Consider the following 24114-nt stretch of genomic DNA (forward strand, 5'->3'; position numbering starts at 1 on the left):
TTTGATTTAAAACAATCTTATAGCAAAAAGCTTATTGGCTTTATTAATATGATTAATTTCAAATCAAATTTGTCTATGTTACATGACCTAAACTTTATTTACATTATATTCCGAATATACAAAAGTGTCTGCCGTGCATGGCAGTATATCTTAAGGAACAAATTTCGCCGAATATTCTCCGAAAAAATGTGATTTAAACTTAAAATTACTTTTGCACTCGTTACAGACTCTTTACAGTACTAGTATGCCTTTCGGCGTTGAACATCCCCATCTACATACAGCAATCATAAGAACTAATAAGGTAAATATTGATATAAACAAAACCCAAGATTCAAAATTCGCTACAAGTAGAAAGAAAATTCCATATGCTCCGCCTACAGTTTCCATATAAAAACGTATGAATATGGGAAAATTACAGTAAGTCTTTTGTAATCGTGGTTAAATAACCTAAAATCCTGTTACAATATTTTCCACAAGATAACCAAAAGTCAAATTTCAATATTTTACACATTACAGATAAAAGTCTACTTCCTGGGCTTTCCATACTATTAAATTATTTCGAGAGACCGTAAAAAGCCAAAAAGAGCAAGTTTAAAATATATGTCACTTCGGAGTTTCATATTGAAGGGCATTTAAGGGGTCGACCACTTCATTTCATCTTGGAAAGGCAAAACAAACGGCAAAGAATTCTGCAGAGCAAAGTTTGCTCATAAAAAGTACAGCCATACTACTATAACAGAAGTAAGTCATCCTTCCAAGATTTCCAGAATATGTCGCACAAAGGTTAGTACATAATCATTGACTGCATATCGACGAAACATCAAATGCAGGTAGCATTTAAAATTAAAACACTACATAATCAACAGAACATTGACAAAGACAACATATGTAAAAGTAAATTAGGAGTGTTGACAAACGAAATGTGTTGAATTAAATTAAGGAAAAATGACGTAACAATACATATTAGTTTATTTGAAGTGTGACGTTGATGAATGGACATGACAATTTCAAATGATGATGGTTTTATAACGTCTCAGTTATACGTCTGACACACACATTAATAAAATTATTCTATCATAAGACGTTATACTACTTATTTTTGGGAAAAAATCCACATGAAGTTTGGCCCAAAACATTTGAGGTGAAAACAAGTATGTCCAAAAAATTGTCAAAGTTTGGAAGGAGGAAATTCTTTGTCGAGATGTACAGATCCCGAAGAGGTAAAGGTCCATCTCCTGGTAAATGAGTCCGGTAATGACAGTGATTAACGCATCCCTAGATGTACATAAGATAACAAAAATTTATGGTTTTGCCATCTTTAACGTAGGCAAGATTAAGAAATAATTAGTAAAGTAGGCGAAAATTTATGCAAAAATACTCACTGAGATTATGAGTCCAACAATCACAATAATCTAGTCTGATGTACAATACGGTCTTAGGAACTGGTGGCATATTGAGAGATCTCCGCTAAACAATATTTGTCACCCAACAAAATATGAATACATGAGTATAATTGTGGTGAAGACAACTTAAGAATGAGAACATTAAACGTATTCGAGCACTAACTCATAGTCGAGCCAATTCCTTCGATGACGATTTGATCAATATCAAAGTCTTCATCTCTCGGTCGTGGTCTTCTGTCCCTGGAATGACGTAGTTGTTGCAAACCAGGATTACGGATCAGTGTGAAAGCCAGGAACCAACGATTACGAGGTAAACTTCGGCATCTGTCGTGTCCAGTAGACTTGCTCGCACCTGACGGTTTGTAAAGGACACGGAACAGAAGTACCATCAGCAACAACATTTCAATGTCATGGCAACTCTCATGTCAGGGAATGGACTTAGAAGGTTTACTTTTTTCAGTAAATATTGTGACATTTGACCTAATATCAGTGGTCCTTCATGCTGACTGAAAATCTGTTCACCTTGACAAAAATAAAGACGTCGATAAGGCTTTCACACATATACCAAATTCACTGGCTGAGGGTGAACGGAATATCTTACCTATCAATATGGAAAGTGCGGAATATACAGACTAAAGGTGGCACAGTAAACCGAATGACGAATACTGACCCAATTAATGACTACGAAAATAAGATGATAAAGAGATGAATATCCAAATCCTATATGGGACCCTGACCATTGATTTCATACCACCGATCAATCTTTTAACAACACAAAACCGCTGCAAACGCTTCTTCTTCTTTTAAAGAAGACTTGTAAGGCCGCGGCAAACGTTGCAAAGAGAAGGACGTTCAGTGAGGCTAAAACAGAAAATTGCCATTGATCTATACAGAAATCTTTAAAATGTTGTTCAGGAGGTCAGATGAAGCGAAAATTATTCGTTTGAAGAATTCACGAATGTACGAAATATTACCACCTTAACTTACTTCTCAAAATTTAGGGTTTCAAATTTCTATTTCCTTATGACGTAGAAAACTTAGCATCATGAACTACTGTAGTAACAATAGCTCATGGTGCTCAAAAATTAATCATAGCCTTAGCAGAAATACTGTGATGCTGTACACGGTAGAAGTGACTATACCATGTAAATGTCAAAGACGATGAAATTCTCTCACCTTGAGCGTCTTCCGTTGTGGCGTTGATGGGTCCTTCGCCTTTAGTAACTTCTTTATCGTCCACTTGTCGACTTAACAACAGCAGTCGGCAGAAAGACACCAACACTGGGTGAGTATGGGCATTTTCAAGTTGCAGAAATCCAACGTACGCACGAAAACCTTGTTTAAAGAAAGAGGATAAAATATGTCTGATAATGCACTACTTGTACGGCATTTTGTAAAACGTTTACTACAAATTCAAATATTCTATGTAAAAATGAAATGTCTATCATGTTGGGGGTATCATTATTTGGCAAAAATTAAATGATCATATAAATATCTCCTATCTCACTTAATTGCTTTTTTGCTACTGGACATAATATATAATCGTTACCACAACAGTTATTTATGTTGCACTGACTGCAGTATGTATGTTCCTACCAGGATCAAATCTTTCCACGGCTCGCGGCAGTACGCTGTGATCCAGACGAGGAAACAGGAGAGCCCCAAAGAACACCCCTTTGAACAGTCTCATCAGCGACGAGAAGAATCCAAGGTATATGTTGTAGAGGAAAGCAAAGAACGAACAGTTGTGGAACAAACGTCTGAAAAAGGACGATTTATGATATCATTGATTTCTCATTTGACTTTGTACAATTATGCACTTTTAATTAGTATCCGTGACAATATTTTGAAAATGCATGTTGGTAGATCGCAAAACTTTATCTGAAGCATAACGTTTCTTCATGACACCGCCACATCTATTTGCTCAACAAATGGTGAGATCACACCTGCTTTGATATGTTGGCCAACTTCTTCTGTTCCGTTCATTTCACGAAAAGCAAGCATATTGTTTAGATGTATATTTTGATGTATACCTCTGTAATAGCCAGAGAAAGTCTGCATGTCGTTACATAATACCGTATGTCATAATCAGGCAAACCACAAAGTAAGAAGTAATATCTTATTGGTGCACTACTTATATGACAATGTTGATATGCTATGGCATAGCAGACACCGCAAACACAAGGTAGGAGGTGAAAATACTAGCTAAGCCAAATGTGAACCATTTGGCTGTGTTCATTGACGCGGTTGGCTTTGCTCAGAGAAGATGTCACTTTGTCCTGTTTGTCCATGCAGAGGTTACGAGAGAAAAATTTCACCTGTTGTCAAGTGCAAAGACACGTCCACGATCTTGCAAAAAGACAAATCTCGCCAGCAGGTACTGTACCAGAGTTATTGCCAGACCGATCAGAAGAACTGGCCTGAAAAGGCAAGTATGTTGCGATAAAGACACGATTTAGGTGATGAATGTCATTGAAAAAGTTAACTTGTTACATGATAGCATAAATACAAGAGTGTAATAATTAAATCGCAGAATGAAATCTGAATTATTTCAAAAAAGAGTAAGTTAGAATCACGGAAGAATCATTTCAGAACATTTTGTGGCAAAGACCACAGATCACTTAACATAATTCGATCACGGTCCAGTGATGGAGAAGGACCCTGATCAAACGAAGCACGAGCTTTTGCTTTGAATAATGGGCTAGATTATATGTTTACCACAATGATACAAAGACATGCTGACGCCATTCGGGCTTGACTTTGACACTCAATAGTCAGCTTTCAGCGTTTAGCAGAATTCAAGAATTGTATCTCGGAATCCCTACTTCTGTATGCCTTTGCTGATTGATTTTATAAAATGAAACAAAATCATAGCAAAGTGCTTCAATGAAATACTTCCTGTGACATTTCACTAGAGCAAATGAGGCTTAAATTCAATGATTTTGAAAAACATTTACTCACCATGCCCATGAAGCAATACTCTTCAAGATGTCAGGATTAAGTATCGCAAGACTCATAAAACCCGTTATGGCGAAGAGAACGGTGAAGTGTATCAAGAAACCTGTTTCGGTAGAGAAGTTCAAGTAGATGAAGATTAGAGATAGGGATGTAATCGAGTTGTTTTGATCGCTGACTTCTTTAGAAGCAAGATGTATCATAATATATATATATATATAATATATATATATATATATATATATATATATATATATATATATATATATATATATATATATCTGTTGTAATATTGAAAAAAGTAACTTAACTTCAATAACTAAGGGAGAGTTGGGCCGGGGGAATTTCGCGCACACCACTATTCATGGTGTCTATGATAAAATTATCAATAGTTTTTTCCAATACAAAAATAGGTAAATCTTTACATTTGTGTACTCTTGATTATTGATATTAATTTTCTTGATTAGACTAGAGTGGTTACAAGTCAATGGTTGTGCAAGAAATTTGATTTTGGAAATTCACTGAAATGTCGATTCACTATGCATTGCGGTCTATGATGAAACTATGAATGATTTTTTTGTTAGTACAAAATTAGATTAATCTGTGCATATATGTATGCTTGATTATTGATATTAATTTTCTTGATTAGACTAGAGTGGTTACAAGTCTATGGTTGTGTAACAAATTTGATTTTGGAATTTAACTGAAATGTCGATTCACTATGCATTATGGTCTATGATGAAACTATGATTTTTTCAGCGGTCTATAATGTGTATGTATTTTGTTGGTGATTTGCTGTTCAGGAAATATCACATGGACAATCAAAGTTTTGGCCATAAAATCAGCTTCTGTCAAAAGTGACCCTCCCCCCAAGATAGGTTCATAAAAAGTGACCCTCCCCCTTGAATTGTTTTCTAAAAAGTGACCCTGCCCCCAATTCCTCCGGCCCACCCCCTGTAATTACTGAAGGCTCCCTTATTTATATTTGTAAAGTTTGTCAAACCTTCTGACTACCGTTATTAATCAGTCTGAAGATCCTTTTTATCAGCTTCTATAGTTTTTGATATTTTTATTTTGGTGTTATGCGTACTAATTAGATTTGTACACCAACAAGTAAAACTTTCCATTACAAAATCTGATGGATTCCTTGAGGGCGCCCCTCACGCAGTACAGCTGTATACAGCTGTAGCATGGAAGTATAATACTTCCATGGCCGTAGCAATCGATCTTGCCAGTAAAACTGTCTCCCACCCTCAATCACATTAATATTTGCTCAACTAATCTAGAGACACACACACAGAATGTCTTTCAAATATGAATCACGAAGAAAGATACTTAGAAAATTAATTGCATGAGGCAGTAAGAATAAGTAGTTAGTATCGCTGCTCAAGTGCAATCACTGGACGCCATATTTACTCTGGCCCATTCCAAATTCTGGTACAGGTGTCAAAGTCCTCACTGTGTTAGGCCTTTTATAAATGACATTTTAAATTCAACCTAACGATTATCAAAGCTTACAGTATTTGTACGTGCCTCTATCTCCACCTACAAACTAATGTTTATCACTAACAGAATTAAGCATCTCCCTACTGATTAAATACAACTTTCCTTTACTGATATACCTTCAACAAAGTGGTACAACTCAAAACAAGGCTTGAATCTCATCAGAATATAAGTACATCGCCAATCGGAAAACTGGACATAAGCCAGTCAAAAACGTCAAGCTAATTACAACATATTTCAAAATAGCCATGCATTCAGTTCAATTTTTAACGTACTATTTCAATTGTTATATATATATATATATATATATATATATATATATATATATATATATATATATTATGTATATATATATATATATATATTATATATATATATATATATATATATATATATATATATATATATATTTTAATATGACCTAATTCAAGTTTGGAAAAGTGACCATCGAGCGCACTTACCAAACACAGCATATGCCACTTGGAAGCCAGCGTACCGACTAGCTGAAACCTAAGCAAAGCGATAAATCTTTACTGTCTATGCGATCAAATTCTCAACTTACATAGTTTCACATAAGCCGTTATATTCAGTTTTAAAAACTTCAACATACTATATGATATGGCATTTTATTCAATTCTACCTAACGTTGCTTCCGAGCTGATGCAACAAATATTCTAGATTTATGAAATTACATATTGGATGAATTGTCAAATTCACATATTTCTACCGGACAGTTTCCAAGGTTAACATCACGGGGAAAGTCTACCCTTCTGGACGATACTGTTGACAATTTGTATTGTTTTAGAAGAAAGTTATACTGTTTTTGCATTTTTCAATAATTTAATGGGGTTTGCTAAACCACATTTACAACAAGAACATGAACTGATAACAAAATTTTTGTGACACAAGGTATTATTACTATAATCGCAGTGAAGAAATCTGTCTACTTTGAACACTGAAACATAAAACAGATTTAAAACCCCTGTCTAAAAATAAGGTACAAAAGTTCACATTTTTCTATTATCACTTCATTTATCTATATTGTTGAAGTTCTTTGATGAAGCATAGACCCTACGAGTGAAGACTCTTTCTATTATTAACAAAGCGTTGAAAGGAGTCACACTGTCTCTTCGACTTTATAAATAATTTAGATATAACTAAACATTCAAAACCCTTCCGGACACTGTAAATATACTTACCACTCTCATGGCGGGCGTGATCGAAAAACTTGTATTTTCAGCAACTGCTGCCACTAGAGAATGGTCACCCTTGAACACTGATAACATATTCTCTCTGTTTTAAGTGAGAAACACCAACCATGCATTCTTCCGTTTGTAAAATATCCATAAAAATCAATTTATGTTCACCAAAGCAGCCAAAAAATCGTGATTTCAGATTATTTAGATGTCCCTGTACACTACGGTATAATTGTGTTATATTACATGGTGACATAGCACACATTCTCACATAAATGTATAAAATATGTAACATATATAAATTATAAATACCTAATGTCTATATCAATATTTAAACTGTATGTATGTATGTATGTATGTACGTATGTATGTATGTATGTATGTATGTATGTATGATGATGTATGTATGTATGTATACTATGTATGTATGTATGTATGTATGTATGTATGTATGTGTATGTATGTATGTATGTATGCCACGTATGTATGTATGTATGTATGTATGTATGTATGTATGTATGTATGTATGTATGTATGTATGTATGTATATATGTATGTATGTATGTATGTATGCCACGTATGTATGCCACGTATGTATGTATGTATGTATGTATGTATGTATGTATGTATGTATGTATGTATGTATGTATGTATGTATGTATGTATGTATGTGGATGGATGGATGGATGGATGGATGGATGGAGGGATGCAGGGTGGATGGATGGATCGATGGATGGATGGATGGATGGATAGATAGATTGATGATGGATGGATTTGTGTGTATTAGAACGTATGATGCTCAAGATGACATCGCATTTTACCTGTATCCTTGGAGAATAAGAGGTATTGTAAATACAAAGATAAGGAAACCAATTGCTAACGATAATTTCCAACAAACTGACAGTAGAACAAAATGATAATAATGGATGGATAGATGGATGGATGGGTGTATGGTTTGTGTGTAATAGAACGTATGATGCTCAAAGATGACATCGCATTTTACCTGTATCCTTGGAGAATAAGAGGTATTGTAAATACAAAGATAAGGAAGCCGATAGCTAACGATAATTTCCAACAAACTGAAAGTAGAACAAAATGATAATAATAAAATAAACATAAAGACAATGAATTCATCCTATTAAATAATAAACAAATTGCTGTCATTGTTGTTTAATTGTTCGTCTAATTAATATTATTATAATTATTGATAGTTTTATCATTGTTGTTGTAGCTGTTTTTTTTTGTCGGGAGCACCATCATTTCACATTACTATTATCAACGTTGGTGGTTTAACTACGGTAACTCAGTCGTTTCTTCGGAGCATCTTTACACCATAGAACAGCACTTTGTAAAATACTGTGTACAGTTTATCTGACCAACCCTTTACGTTTTACAATTGTACATTACAAATACAGGAAATAAATTCAGTTATTATTGTCGAATGCTAGTTACACATCTTACTTTTAGGAAAATAACGACAATATTTCTTTCAAAGAAAATTATGAACGAATCAAATTATACAGTGTAGAGGCGTTTTTGTAATTTGAAGAATGATCGCAGTTATTCTCTATAAACAACACCATCCGAGTTTGGATACTTTCATGACTAAATATATCAAATTGCAATCGGGTTAGCCTTACCTTCAAGAACATACATAGTGTGGGCACTGAAAAGTTCAGAAAGCTCCAAGATGGGTCCAAATAGGTATTGCCAGATCAAAATTAACATCAACAGAATCTGTTAAGGGAATAGTACGATTGACAGATTATTTCCCAAAAAGTGTAGTATTTCTACATCTCTCGAATATACTATCTTTTTAAGAGGTAACGCATGTCGAGGTAAAATGCCTAAATGTCATATATTCTGTTCAAAAAAGACCGTAAGACAAACAGTAATAATGATGATTATATATATATATATATATATATATATATATATATATATATATATATATATATATATATATATATATAATATATATATATATATATATATATAGTCTGGTGAAGATAAATGAAACTGACGTTACATATATTATTACTTTGTACTTAAAGTTATTTGCGCTGAAAATATATATATATATATATATATATATATATATATATATATATATATACATACATACATGTATGTGTGTGTGCGTGTGTGTGTGTGTGTGTACAAGTGTACGTATTTATGTAAGTAGGACTGTAGGTAGGTAGGTAGGTAGGTAGGTAGGTAGGTAGGTAGGTATCTAAGTATATATCTGTGTATGTAGGTAGTTATGTATTATATTAATCACTTACTATATATACAGCAGTGATCGAGACAACCATTGTTGAAATCAAACGGGTAGAATACTTGAAACCTAAATTAAAAACTATTCATCCAAAATATCATCAGGTGTTAATTGAAATTGAAATCTTTGACAACAATGATCTTGATATGTTGTCTTAACTGTCGTTTTAAATCAACTGTATCAGGAATTAAAATGAAATTTTACATCTTTATTTACATTTTTACTACTTTTATCCAGTGTGATGGAATTGATTCGGTACTTTCGTTTGAATATTAATCATATCTCTCAAAATGTAAAACGCATACTAAATCGTGTGGCCATACTGTTAGCGTCAGTTCTTCACCATTCCGTTCTGACAGCTGTGCAATGCATGAACATCTGCAGTGATCGCGAGTAGTCAAACCATAAAAAATGCAAAGTAAAATAGTAAACGCATTGGTGATACTAAACCGATACAGAATACTTGTTACAAGACTTTCCCTACCTCTACATATGAGTATGTCTTACCTTGCCGAGGCCTGTAAAATCGGCGAAGAATTTGTTTAATTCTCCCAAGTCGTCCAATGGAGTCATCCGTATCCTCACTGTGAATGTAATAGTAAACGACGGATAAACCATCATTATTAATGGCTTTTGTTGTGTCATTTTATAATTGTACGTCCCAACCATATAAATGAAAATGTAGAGCTAAGGAAATTCTTAGTTCTGACTGTTTATCTGAAGATTGCAGGATGCATGAAACTTACGTAACAGATATATTACCATTACCATTAATTTATATATATATATATATATATATATATATATATATATATATATATATATATATATATATATATATATATATCTTCAATAACATCAAAAAATTTACGAAATACAACTTACACTACACTCATTTCCTGAAGTCTTCTGCCAGATAACAATAGCATTCTTAAATGCCTTAGCTGGTACTCATCGAATGCCTGTTCCTCTACCTGGTGTGGAGAATCATATAAAAATGCACACATGCGTATGTTCTACCTTTTTTTTATTAATGCGGTTCCTTTTTAATATGCACGCCTCTTTTTCCCTGTGGCCATTACCATAAAATATTAACAAAGATATATTACGGTAAAGTTCGAAGTTTTCATATTAAACGTTTGTTACTTTGCGACGATTCCAAACTACCCTTTAAACGTTCGATGTCGATGTACGCAAGCAAATCACAAAGGTTTATTCTTCGCCAACGACTTTACTGACATCGGAATAGATGTATCTGGTTTTGTTTGTTTTGATTTTATAACACAGATAAATTTAATTAATTTAGATTTATAAAGCAAACGTGCATACTGAAGCATGATGTTACACTGAATTTCAAGTAACACTGTTAATGTGAGCCTTGAGGTTTTCCGGGATATGAATTGTTTTCTCCCATACCAAAATTTAATCAGGCAAGAACTTCTGTGCCGACTACCTCCCAACCAACAAGTCTTAAGCCTGACTCTCATAAAGGAGAGTTCACTTATCGTAACCGGGGTCGGGGCATCTTAAATTTGAAAACTGCAAGGGGGACATCATGCTCTTTTTAAATGGCAGAGAAGTGGGTCACTTGATTTTCATAACATCCACCCTGTCAAAAAGCCTTGTTTCATTGTACAAAAACATTCCAGGAAATAAAAGCGATTCTCCGTGTGTTTACATTCTTTGACGTCAGTACACTATGGTCAGAATACAACTAATTTCTGTCTAATTAACTTTTATCTTGGTAGGTCTATACAGATTTGACTTCCAAAAGCTTTTACTAGAAGAATTGCAATAGCAGGTTCTTAGCATATTGTTGCTGAATTTAGATGCAAGCTATGAGACATGGCTTAATAACATATACCTTATACATGGACCCATATGTTAACACAAAAGATATAATACTTAACACAATTTATGTTATTTTTACTGAAAGATGGATCTGTATCAAAGTAAGATATAATTAGATTTATTCATGACGTACATAATATTTATTTCAAGTGTCAATAGTAACCGCCTGCTGATAACAATTTGGGAGGTGTTTACCTATGAGAAACGGATTAGCATACACCTTATACAGTGGGCAACGACCGAAATGTGCATGTACTTGACACATTTTTTTTCCTCCATGATGGATCTCAATCAAAGATGTATATTTATGTATGTATATATTTATGTATGTATATTAAACTAGACTATAAATAGATATATCCACAGACTGTTATTCCAAGCCAAATAATGCTCATTGCAACATATGTTTAATTCAAGGCCTGGTAACTGTAACTTTTGCAAATTGTTTTTCAGGATTTGTTGCATACGTTGGCAACAGCTTCTTGATGTACTTCAGACAGAATATTAAAATACCCATTACTCAGCTTGACACTGACAGCATTTCTGTATTCTGAGTTTTTGGTGCTGAAAATCAATCCAGGTCCACATTTCAATTTTAGTTTTCAATGATAAAAATTACTTATAATGCACATGACACTCTTGCAAGTTTCATGAACAATACGGGGCATGGCAAAATGCTATAGGAAGTAGTGAAACAAACTGTGATTGGTACATGGAAAAAGGGTACAAAAGACTGTCAACACAAAGATAAAAAAATTTGAGTATATCAAAATATCAAAAATTCATCAAGCAATGGCACGAGGGGTTATCAAAGTTTTATCATATGCTGCAGGGTCTATTTTAGTGGGTTGAGGTTCTGTTATTTCGATTGGGGTGTAAGAAGAATGTGACTGCTCACCCTCCGGCTATAATAACTGAACGCTCCCTAAGCTTATGCATTGCAGAATTCTGAAAGTATCAAACACAGTATACTGACCTTGATTTCAAGCTTGCGTGTTCTGACGGTTTTCATAATGGCTTTGACGAACTTGTAAGAAAATATGGCCGCCAGATACAACAGGCAAATCAAAACTGGCAATTCAAATAAGAACTCGTAAGTCAAATCCTGCAAAACAAAGATAAACACTTTGAAATAAAATGATATAGCATGGCATTTCGTTATTTTACTGGTGAAATCCTTATTACTTTACGAAATACACTGTGTTTCCTGGTCACCAAGTTGTAAATTTCAGAAAGACTCTGTATTGCTCTACAAAAACTCCAATTCGCACATTGTGAGATGAGTTTATCATATATTGAATCGTTCAATGGTGAACGTCCAGTCTACACTCTACTATTTTTTTACAAAGTCTTGTTGGCATGGACCCATGTTTGAAAAACACTTCTATACCCAAACAACCATACATATGCAATAAATGTCGAAGTAATAGCGTGAAAGCAAAAGGTGCATACATGACACTGTTCATTGACATGTAGCCTTCTGACCCACGTCCCTAAAGTGATGTAGGTCAGTGAATTAAGATATTATGTTACGTTTAATAAGCATTTGTCGTCAAATACACGCGCACTGATTTTGTACCCATGAGCGAACGAACAGACATGTAAATTGTGCTTACTAGTACTAACCTACCTCTCTGTCTTTATTACAGGAAAATATATCCGCAATATCGAGACCAAGAAGAATGAATGAATACGCCATTCCAATGGCAAAGGTCACAATCGACTTCATAGTGACAGCCGCAAATAAAGGGTAGTAGTACAGGCTATACATCAAAACTTTTAGAATTCTGTAAGCAACTATTTATTCAGACCAATAAATTAAACTTGCCTACAGTTTACAAGCATGTAGTACTTTTACTTATGTATTTTAATTAAATAATTATACGCTGTATAAAAGGCAAAACATTGCAATAAAGTCTAGACAATTTACGTCTTGTGTGTCCCTTATATGAAAAGTAAAGAAAGCAATGGGTTCCTTACTACTAACACTAACTATAGACTAAATTTTAATGCATGAGCTGCATTCGTAAGGTATATATATATATATATATATATATATATATATATATATTCAGATAATTACACGATTGATAAATAATTCAATATATTGACACAACCATCACTTGCCAACATTTTACAAGCATTTAGTACTTTTACTTATGTATTTTATTTATATACGCTATATAAAAGTTTATGCAGCTAATGCATTAAAATTTAGTCCATAGTTAGTGTCAGTAGTAAGAAACCCATTGCTTTGGAACTAATTTGGGATAATTGGATCTTCATATTTTTCGAATTTCTCAAAATTGTTGGGTGCCCTATAGCTGAAGGTTGCAATATTACAAATTACTCATAAAAACAAGTGTATAATGTAAAAAGAAAAGAAGATGAGCTTACGTTTGCAAATAAAACCGACATTACTGTTACTTCACCATCCAATTATCCCAAATTAGTTCAAATCGTGTTCATGATAAAAAGGCAAGATCACTATTTGTTGCCTGCCTAAGGAGTGGTGCTCATTACGGTAATATCGATGATGCCCTAGCAGAAGGCAAAGGTATCATCAATATTACGTCATCAGCACCATCCTGAGTGCAGGCAACAGATCGTGATCTTATGTTATTAACTTTCACTTTTGTGCACGTATTCTCATTTTTTTCTTTTACAGTAGCCATGAGTGGAAAATAAATATGACACTATCATCACCATAAAAAGGTGTAAAATATGGAAACCGTCTTTCGATGTCATTAACATATATAGATAAAATATTTGGGCCTTGATCTTGTTGGAGCATGATGTGTATTCCACGGAATAGAAAGATTATATACTGGTTCGCAAACGCTATTCTTCATTTATTTCATTCCTGATAGCTGTAGGATAGTTCACGCTGGGCGCGTTTTTCACACAAAACAATCGATATACTGCCCGTTGCACTTTTGATAAGTGAGCAATTAGTGGGATCTGATTAAGAATAACATTTTTGTAGCTTGGAGGAAACATCAAATCGGGAGAATCTAAGTATGTCTGAGAAGTATCAGCTAATGTTACCAAGGCCCTAACTATGATCCTTAAAAGGGATGTCCTTCATTTTAAAAAAGAAATTCTATGTCCTCTGTTCCAAGAAAATGCACAAGTATTTGTAGTATATCTGCCAAAACGATAACTAAGGAGTGATAAAACATGTCAAAATAGTATCTTACCTCTGACAAATGGGTTACTACTACCTGACTCTCCAAATAAAATTTCTAGAGTAAGTTCAGTAACTGGCCCCGTCGATGCCAGGACAAATGCTGCAGCGTATGCCAATCGATTTCTTCTATCGTCGAGAAGATTCACAGGACTGTAACAACATGTGTCAAAAGCCGATGATTGTAGACTATCTCAATAAAATAACTGTGTACCTGAGTATTGATCATCGGTAACCAAGATGCTGTTCACAACAATGTTAACAACAAAAGTGAAACAATACCTTTAGTCATAACGCAGTACACTGGCAATTTTGAACTCACTGGTACCATAAAATATGATGGAGCTGCATGTTGCCAACACAGTTTTTTGAAAGCAGTATTTCTCATCAAAGATGACGAGGAAACACTCATACTATATATTTTCAAAAAGCAGAGATTCTAAAGTTCAGGATGGTAGCAGTACTTTACTCAAAGGATGAAAGGGGTGTATATTTGGGGTAAAAAAACTCAATTTTGGTATTAATGATATAAATTTATTTAAGTCAAAAACTTGACAGTATTTTCTGAAATATAATATATCACTGGAAAGAAGAGTATATGTATCATTTTATTTTGCATTATCTATCCTCATTTTAAAATGGCATGGGTTGAAAGACTGACACTCAAAAAAGTGAGTAAAAACATGATTAGCAAAATTAAAATGCCTCTTATTCAAAATGTAAATACTTTATAGCCAAACAAAATAGTCGTTCATTTATATGGCATTTAAAGAACAGAATGTGAAAATTTCAGAAAATTTGACCCAGCCAGAGTGGAGTTAAATTCTTTGGAAATCTTGACATCGGGAGAAAAGAAAAGCCAGGAAATCGGGTGGTTTGCATACATTTGCATAAATTAACACTTCTTTATCATGCAACTTACTACTGCTTGACAAGCTAAAAGGTGAACCCTACCAATATTTTAATCTTGGGTTAACAAATCAATTAAAATTGAATGAATATTTGCAAAAAAAAGATTTTTGAGCAGAATATAATATGTTGGGTGCAGCGCCTCCTTTTAAGGCATATAAAAGCTGAAGACAAACTTACTATATAATTCCTGGCCGACCATCAAATCGTCCGGGCCATAGCCTCTTCCTTTTCTGTAATAGGCTTAACAACGCAGTCACTATTATCTGGATCCAGTGAAATCATAAAACAAATATAAAAAAATTTGATTATTTCTTGGTATTTAACTGAGCACCGATTATTGTTGAGAAATAGTAAATACATGAAATTCAATGAAGCTTGCAACCATACTCTTATCAAATCAACAATAAAAATCAGGGGTCATCGTGCAAAGTTTGATACTAGCGCAATAAATCACTTGACATTAACAGATATTTGAAATTCAAAATGGCTATCGTCACTGTGTAAATTCTATTGAGAAAAATAAGATTTTCGATTTTCTCAAAACTAAAACAGTGAAAGTTTTTCTTACTCCGATAGCTTCAAATTGGTAGGTCAGATAAGAATTGTAAAAATTCTAGGGTTCGATTATTTGTCCCCAAGGCACATTCTGCAATAGCGGCAGAGGAAAATCCAAAAGGAAAATCTCCACAAACCCAGTGTATTGATACATTTCCCTGAAATGCAGCGATACGGCTAAAAGACTCCTAGTCTACTATTATAATGGGTTTTGTTACATAAGTCGTCTTGTCAGATACTACGCTTACAGGCTCGGCGTTGCATATTACATATTATAGCCCAAACATGCGACATGCCCGAGCGTAGGTGACCATTTTCCCGACTTATAAAGGAGGGCAAATGGTCTCCTGTCTCGAGGATACACAGTCCCTTGTTTGGGCTATAATGTTTTATTACATGCCTTTCTTGCATAGCTTTTACTCCAAAAGTTTACTTTACATACAAATGACAATTATATGTTTTATTTCCATGTTTGACAAAAATCTGTTGAAAAATAGAACGATTTTCATCATCGAAGGGCGCATTGATATATATCACTGTCATACGGCTTATTAAGTTGTTTATGCACAGTTTTATAAAAAACAGTATTTCCTGTGTAAAACATGTAGTTTGGATCATTTTTGACCAAAGTTCCGGGTCACTTTCAGTCAAAATGATGACTATGCGGCCCTCAACGTCTTCAATGAGATACCAATGAATCATATGGAGCGCACGGCGTTCGATACATAAGCCATGTAATAATAAGGCACTTCAATCGACTAGCATATTTTCTCCATCATGATCGGCTAAGTTTCAGGAATTGCTATGTCCAGCCATGATGAAGGTGTTAGTTTAAGAAAAATGGTGCTGTCAGGGATGTCTGGAATACGTACCGACAGAGACAGGATATAATAAAACGATCTTTCATATGGAGCTTGGCACGTCTCAGTCACCGTTTCGCTGTAATTATGAGAGGTAAGTGGATAAGTTTAATTTATAGGTCCTAATGTTCATGGGGGAATGTGGTTTTGCGATTTAGTTTTAGATATTGAGTTAAAAAGTTTACCCGTATCTGCACAATTCTTGCCTAGACTTGGCTATTTGTTAAATTGTTTTGTTGCCCGACGTTTATCAATTGTTCAGTCATTTGTGAGATTTAAACTTTAATGTCACTGAAACTAGTACGTTCACTCGCAGGCGCTTGGCACATTGCTGGGATAATAATCGTATTTAATATGTAGAATGTCTATATACGACTTTATTTAATATTCAATCAAAGAATCACCGATTTCACGACGGTATAATGCCAGTCAACATGTAGGCCTATAGGCCTATACTAATATCACGTACGGTGATTATTTTATTGAATATTAAATCAAGTCGTATATAGACATTCTACATATTAAATACGATTATTATCCCAGCAATGTGCCAAGCGCATGTGCGTTCACTCAGTGTTGAAGTTACGAACAAAAACGAGAATGAATTTAGAAATAAAGGTCCGCGCAATTTGGACCGTGCCTTCAGCTAGTTTTTATTTTGAACGCAGCTTATAAGTAAGCTTAAAGTTATTAATTATAGTATGAAGAATCTCTCGCGAGCTGTGGAGAAATCAGATAGATTAGAAATTTTAATTCGTCATGTACCCAATGCATGCAATGGCAGTGTTTAGGCTATAGGAACCGGAATCAAAGCCACGCAAATACTGCTGTTGGCTATTGCTGCGCAATGGACAGTGCATTGTACTTTGTCTTGTTGCTGCTGCTGCTTCTGTTGTACATATTCATATCGGAGGGGCTACGAACAGTTTAATAAATTGAGACCGAGTTTGTGTCTGGCTAAGCAATGATAACGAAATACCTAGAACGCTCAGAGTGCCTTGTCTACATGACATAACTGTGGTTCTACCAATTAGTCATCCGTTATATGCCTGTGTACATAACCACGCATACCAGTCTATTGTTTTCGGTTAAATAATTAAGTATATCAAAATCCTACAAAATTGAAATTGCATATTCCGCTTTTCTAGTTTGATTGAGATAAAATGTGGCATTTGCTCAACAACGATAACAGTCAAACAAATGTATGTTATACGAGCCTCTGTTACAGTGTTGGTCGTTAGGGTCTGTGCAAATATCGATCAATGCATGAAATCGGTTTTCGTTTTAACACTTGGACCATTAAGGACAACATTTACTAACCTTGTAGTCTCCATTCTTCCTTTGTGAAATACCGCACCACACGTACACCACTGAGAAATATCTGTGATAAATGTGCAAGAATCTTAAATGAAACCTTTAACTATACTACATTTAAATTTATTTTGCAAACAAACTTTTGAACTTCTGCAATTCAAGCTTTAATGGAGACCCGATGGGAAAGAGACACGATTGTCTTATTTGTTCTTGAAATGAAAACAGTCTATGAAGCTCACGACTGAAGTTCACGTGCGATATGATACAACAAACAAATTCTAGTTCTAATGTTGTTATGCACAAGGGAATTTGTGACATCACAATTCTTGATCATTGATGATAATTATGCGCACAGAAACTCGCTAGCGACTGCAACTATAGCTAAGTTTACGAAGAACTGTGACTTTATCATGATTGAGATATCACAGTGGTTTTAGTAGGTCCAACAGCTAAATGGTACATTTATATCTTTACTTGTAGAAATATACATACGGTCACACATTTACAGTGAAATGCTTTGAAGTATTGGCATTACAGTCTGAAAGGAGCCTATGAAATTTGCATAAAAGTTCGTGTTGTAGAGCCTCGTGTTCGTCACGCTGACCGCCACTGCAGTGAGGGATAAAATCGGCGAAAGGGCGGGCTTTAAATATCGACGTGCAGCAAAACGTACAATAGCTAGAACTATAATTTTTGCTTTCAGTTGTAGCATACATACTAATGATCTGTTTTCCTAGGGTAAACTCACAAAAGTTGAGAAGATTTTATTTAAATCGCTACAAAGTGGGTGGCGAGGTCGACCCGCCAATGCGGAAGTAAACTTCACCTTTTTCGTAAAACAGCTCGATAATGACCTTAGAGGTCTTAAGCCAAGCCGAAAATTTCAGAAAATATTCATTTAACTATTATCAACATTTGGTGAAATTTTCATGACCGTGCGACCATGGACATGTATTTGCGGCAGTGTTGAATGTTGGCATGCAGATACCATATCGCTGTGTACGTAGATCTCGAGGGTCTATGAGTATACGAACACCCGTCACGCTACGTACACTCCACGCTGTTTACTGCGACCAAACCACTTGTCGTTCACACGGCGCGGGCGTTACACGATTAATCTTTCATTTTTTTCAAAGTTTACTCCTATAATCGGGTCACTGATGTAATATATAAATAAAGTATATAATTAATGTCACATTATGACCATCAATACTTTAAAAAAACCCAAAATTTTTGCTAGGGCCTACATGAGTTATAAAATGTGCCATGTCTAATTCGAGCACGCACCGTTGCCGGCAATGCTAGCAGGGACGGCCGCAGTGCGCAGCTGTTCACCGGCTATCATTCTAGCCGCATCCATTGTATATTCACGTACTCGTGTGCGGGATACAGGGTAGCCGTATTTACCCATGGAGATTTTTTGCGGCCGATGTTATTTCCTACAGTTTTTGTATGATTGCTAGCTACTAGAATGCGAAAACGGAAAAAATCACTCATAAACGAAACAGCACTGCTAGTCAGTACGACGGGTGTCTTCCACTATACTAAAATGACGGCCGCATGTACAGTGATAAACGTAGCCCTTCTGTCGCAGTGTCACCGTAGTGTTTTTTTTTCCATTTGAGCTGTCCACGACTTTACCGAGAAGCTAGCCAGGCAGATTGTGTTGGCCAGTGAGGTAACACAAGCTTGCCGTCTGGCTTCCTCGTCACAATCATTGAAAACATAAGTAGAACCGAAAAATCTGCTAAGTTAGCCGGTTAGGACCGAGAAAGAGCTGAGAGAGTCTACGTGTACACCTCACGCTGCGCTGTACGCTGGTCGCCATGTTAGATTTAACACATGAACGGCGCTGCATAGTCAACTTCAACGAGACGTGTTTCAAAAACGGAGGCTTAAGCCACTGAGATTTTTTCAGATCGTATGGACCTACTCAAGATACGTCTCCTCCCTACTTCTCATGGAAATTTGACTTTGGATATGCTTTTGCGGCAGTGTTTAGTGAACGGCATTTTCGGTCGCTCGAAAACCATGAAAATTAGGCTAACGCAAAAACGAATCGATAAAACCCCACAAAAATTCATCGGCGAAAACTAACTAAGAGTACAATTCAGCCGCTAACTTGAAACAGGACGGATGCTAAACGAAGGCTGAGATATCTGCGGATAAATTCTGGCGAAAAATGCCATAACCGTCACTCACTGGCTAGAGGGCGCTGTTCGAATTTGAACTAAATCCCTAATTATGCATGCAAATGAAGTACCCTCCTTTCAGACTGATTAGACGAACTAGACATATTGTCTAAATCGAAATGTTGCCAACACTGTCAGGTGCAATTAATAGCTAAGCGGTAACATGAGGCGATCATAAAGGAATCAACTCTGCAAAAGTTGAAACATTGTCTAGCTGGAGGTCAGACGTAGTCTAAACAACACCACCAAATCCACACACACCACGTCTGCCCTTAACGCAGTCACTTGTTGCTTAATTCAACAAAATATAATACTTCGACGAATTACAATTACATTACAACATTAAAATTTTCAACCCGGTCCGGCACACAAAAATTCAAAAGTTCAAAAATTTGTTAATATGATGGGCATTATAAACCTGATTGCATACGTCCTGGGCAGTTACCTGCCAGTGCAGTGCGTGGATATGTCTGGTGCGGTGTTGTTTTGACTAAGTCTGACCTCCAGCTAGACAATGTTTCAACTTTTGCAGAGTTGATTTCTTTATGATCGACTCATGTTACCGCTTAGCTGTTAATTGCACCTGACAGTGTTGGCAACACCTCGATTTAGACAATATGTCTAGTTCGTCTAATGCCAATGCTTCAAAGCAATTCACTGTAATATATAGACTATTTTATGACGCACTAATCATATTTTGTCAGATACCATGATAGCGATAAAATCGAGACATGTAAATGGCGCCAATTACATTTGCGATATGTCACAGTTGGAAGCCGTGCACGTAAGAATGACAAATGTGAAATGTTTGCAATAGAAATACTCGGTCCGTAGTTGTCCGACTTCCTCAGATACAGCGTACTATGGATAAATGTAAGAATTTACATTTCGTGAGCCATATAACACACATGTTGGCAAACCATCAAGCCAATAAGAAATCCGTATACAACATTTAAGAAACACTGCAGGACTGCAGGTGTAAATTAACAACATTAAACCATCCAGGTTCGATTTTGGCAAGCTAGCTCACTATAGGCGCCTATATAGGACCCCTCGATCGGTTGTAGCTGAATGGTCTAAATCTCGTGGTGTATACGTCTCTTGGTTGATTTATTGCCGGGTATGGGTAATATCTGATTCCAGCACATGACACGCCGTAGTTGATTAAAGGTAAAGCACAACATGTACTTTGTCGATATACATATAATTCTGTTTGGTATCTCTGAGAGAAGGTGACGGCAAGCTGTCGATTAATATCTGGGTTAAAAAGTAATCCCTACCTCAACTTGACTTCAGCCGAGAGACAGTCACACTGTTTCCAAACACGGCAGTATAAACTCGTGTTTGTCGTCTTCACAAACGGTGTGTAAAGGTGACTTTGTGCGCCGACAATATGAAATCTTGCGCATTCTCAGTAGAACATAATTTATATATGTAAACATGCCAAAGCTCGACCTCTGTAGAAAGCCTCTTATCAATAATGTATTGTTTGCGTAGTACATGTCATTGTATTTTTTGTGAAGTAATTCCTGTTTGAATTGCTATTTCCCTTGAAAAGGTAATCATACTTTTTTATTTCTACCCTGGGTGTAAGATCACTGACATCTAACGAACCGAAATACAAGATAAATGTCGATAAAACATGTATTTCAACTTTCGTTTTACTGTATGCCCTATGAACCCTAATATTTTGTTTAGTCTGAGATTAAACCCAAAGAAAGAGCTCATTCAACGCGTTCCGACGAAAGCTCTTACGCCACTTCTCGGTAAGGACCCTCATAGCAGCTTCATTTTTCTTTCGGGTAGCAGATATAGCGAAAGAATACCGCCCTCGCAATCACTCTCGACAAGAATAAGACCAGTCTATGCCAAAATCATTCGCATTTAGGTAGAATGCGCTCAGAAAGTGAAAGACTTAAAATTTTGCTCAAAATTTCAAACATTCTCTCACCGATCAAAAAATTGATACTAGAGAAAAAAATTACCAAAATATTTGCCGATATTTGAAATTTAAAATGGCCGCCATCCCTGAAGAAAAACAAATTGTCGATTTCGAAAAAGTAACACAGAACTTTAAAATGAGCATCTACAAGTGGTAGATCAAAAATAAAATGAGGAAAGTTTGGGAGTCCGAATACTGATCCCCAAGGTGCATTCTACTCCAATCATTTGTAGTCTATAAAATCATTACGATTTGACATAGCAGAGACCGCCCCCGAGAAAACTGTTTGGATTGTAGTAATAGTAACCTTTACCCACCAATGTTGAGGACAGGCATGGGTCAAAGATCATTTGTATATCGAGCTACTAAAATCTGGAATTCCATTCCCCAATATACCCATAACTGTGAAGCCTTATCGACGTTGAAATCAGAATTACATGGTTATCTTTTCATGAAATATTGTAATGGAGGCTCTGACTTAGACTAGCCTGATTTTCTTTTGTCTTCGACATCTTCTATTCGCCCAATGCATATTTTGTTTATTTGATTTGTTTGTGTACTTTTGTCTCTTTAATCATGAGGGCTCTGATGTAAATTACAATTACTGAATTGTAATCAGATTACCCTCTTTAAATAAAGTGTAATAATAATACATCTCCAAGATATATGTATCTTCGTATCTTCACATGGGCATCGACGCTTAGCACAAACAAAGCCGAGGTAACTAGGGTGCAACTGGTTGTAGTAGCACGTACTATTTTCGCCTTGCTCACTCGGAGACCAGTACTACCGGGTGTGTGAAGTCGGCAGTAACAATCTATGATTGCCCTAGCTCAGGCAGGGTTGTATGAAAATCAACTTTTCCTGCGAATGTAGTCTTTTACTCCAGGTAAGTGATCGATGAGCCAATTGTTTGAGTTATTTTGCAACTTTCATTTGCAATTTGACGATCAATCATATTACAGCCTTTCATCGCCCTCAATCAAATTTGCTAATTTGTTCGTCGAAATGATCTCAAGAATTTCATATGTAATAGATAAGACTGTTTTGGGGCAATTAACAGGCACTCAGGGGAGACAGACGTATACTGTTACCTCCCTTGACTAGTTAGTATGTGTATACTAAAGGTGTTAACACACCTATAGCTACCCTAGACTCTCTCACGACCATGCAGCCCGTCATTCGCAACGCAGCTGCTGTTGTCAGTTACTATATGAATTGATGTGCCCCAATGGTCTGAGGCGGCCCGGTGCGGTCAAGGTGCACTGCATAGCGACCTCCATCGCTTGCTGCGATAGCTGGTGAATTGGATGTACTTAATCTGCTTTAGTCGCAGAGGGCAGTAGTCAACGAGAGGCCCTGAAAGAGTACAATGCACCATTTACTGTTTGCAATGCCCTGGATGATACCGGTGTAAATCCATGTGGCCTCATGAATCTTACAAATGCTAATACCAGAAGCATTAGCATATAGCAGAAGCTTTCTTCTGTCCAGCTTTTTTTAAGGTTATAGTTTTTTAAATACCTGTGTACGAGGCGTGGCTTTATTACTAGGATAAATTGCAAAAACAATTGGTATAAGTAACACAACTTCAACTTTATTTGCCATAGAAATCAAGAACAAAAACACACAATTGCACGCATGTATTAACTGTGTACTTTGTCGCGTTGGTACTGTTACATATTTATGTCTGAGGGGCTATAAATAGTTGAATTACTGGAAACCACGTTTGAGTCAGATCAAGCAATTATAAGGGTGACCCTATTATTTTTGTTTCTCATCTCCAGAGGAATACTCAGGCAGGGCGGGCGGGCGAAATAAAAAAAAACAAGTACCAAAAAAAACTCTATTTGTTTCAGTTCAATGTTCTGTCTGTTCAGTCACTGCAATTTCTTGTCTTTCAGTTCAGTGTTCTCTACAATTTTTAAGTACATGCTAGGATGATCGCCTAAGAGGCGTCGCAAAT

General features: G+C 35.7%; 2 protein-coding genes across 2 annotated transcripts in view; both read right to left on the reverse strand.

Moving 5' to 3' along the window:
- Positions 1-7930, reverse strand: part of LOC139121436 (stimulated by retinoic acid gene 6 protein-like) — a 41686-nt gene extending 33756 nt beyond the window's left edge. The window contains exon 1 of the mRNA XM_070686301.1: positions 7879-7930. The gene's annotated coding sequence lies outside the window, so the exon portion shown is untranslated. The remainder of the gene's footprint in view (positions 1-7878) is intronic.
- LOC139121431 (stimulated by retinoic acid gene 6 protein-like) lies at positions 22-21615 on the reverse strand. The gene is made up of 19 exons (XM_070686290.1): positions 21487-21615; positions 18021-18081; positions 16713-16779; positions 15463-15548; positions 14387-14526; positions 12817-12983; positions 12163-12291; positions 10221-10309; positions 9843-9919; positions 9343-9404; positions 8698-8794; positions 8061-8136; positions 7061-7154; positions 6323-6371; positions 4365-4464; positions 3722-3823; positions 3000-3163; positions 2580-2738; positions 22-1755 (listed from the first exon to the last, which is right to left on the reverse strand). The coding sequence occupies exons 2-19, from the start codon at positions 18032-18034 to the stop codon at positions 1562-1564; spliced, it is 1866 nt and encodes a 621-aa protein (XP_070542391.1). The 5' UTR covers positions 18035-18081; positions 21487-21615; the 3' UTR covers positions 22-1561.
- Positions 21616-24114: the final 2499 nt, after the last annotated feature.

This window comes from Ptychodera flava, chromosome 21 (assembly GCF_041260155.1).
Source record: "Ptychodera flava strain L36383 chromosome 21, AS_Pfla_20210202, whole genome shotgun sequence".
Lineage (NCBI taxonomy): Eukaryota > Metazoa > Hemichordata > Enteropneusta > Ptychoderidae > Ptychodera > Ptychodera flava.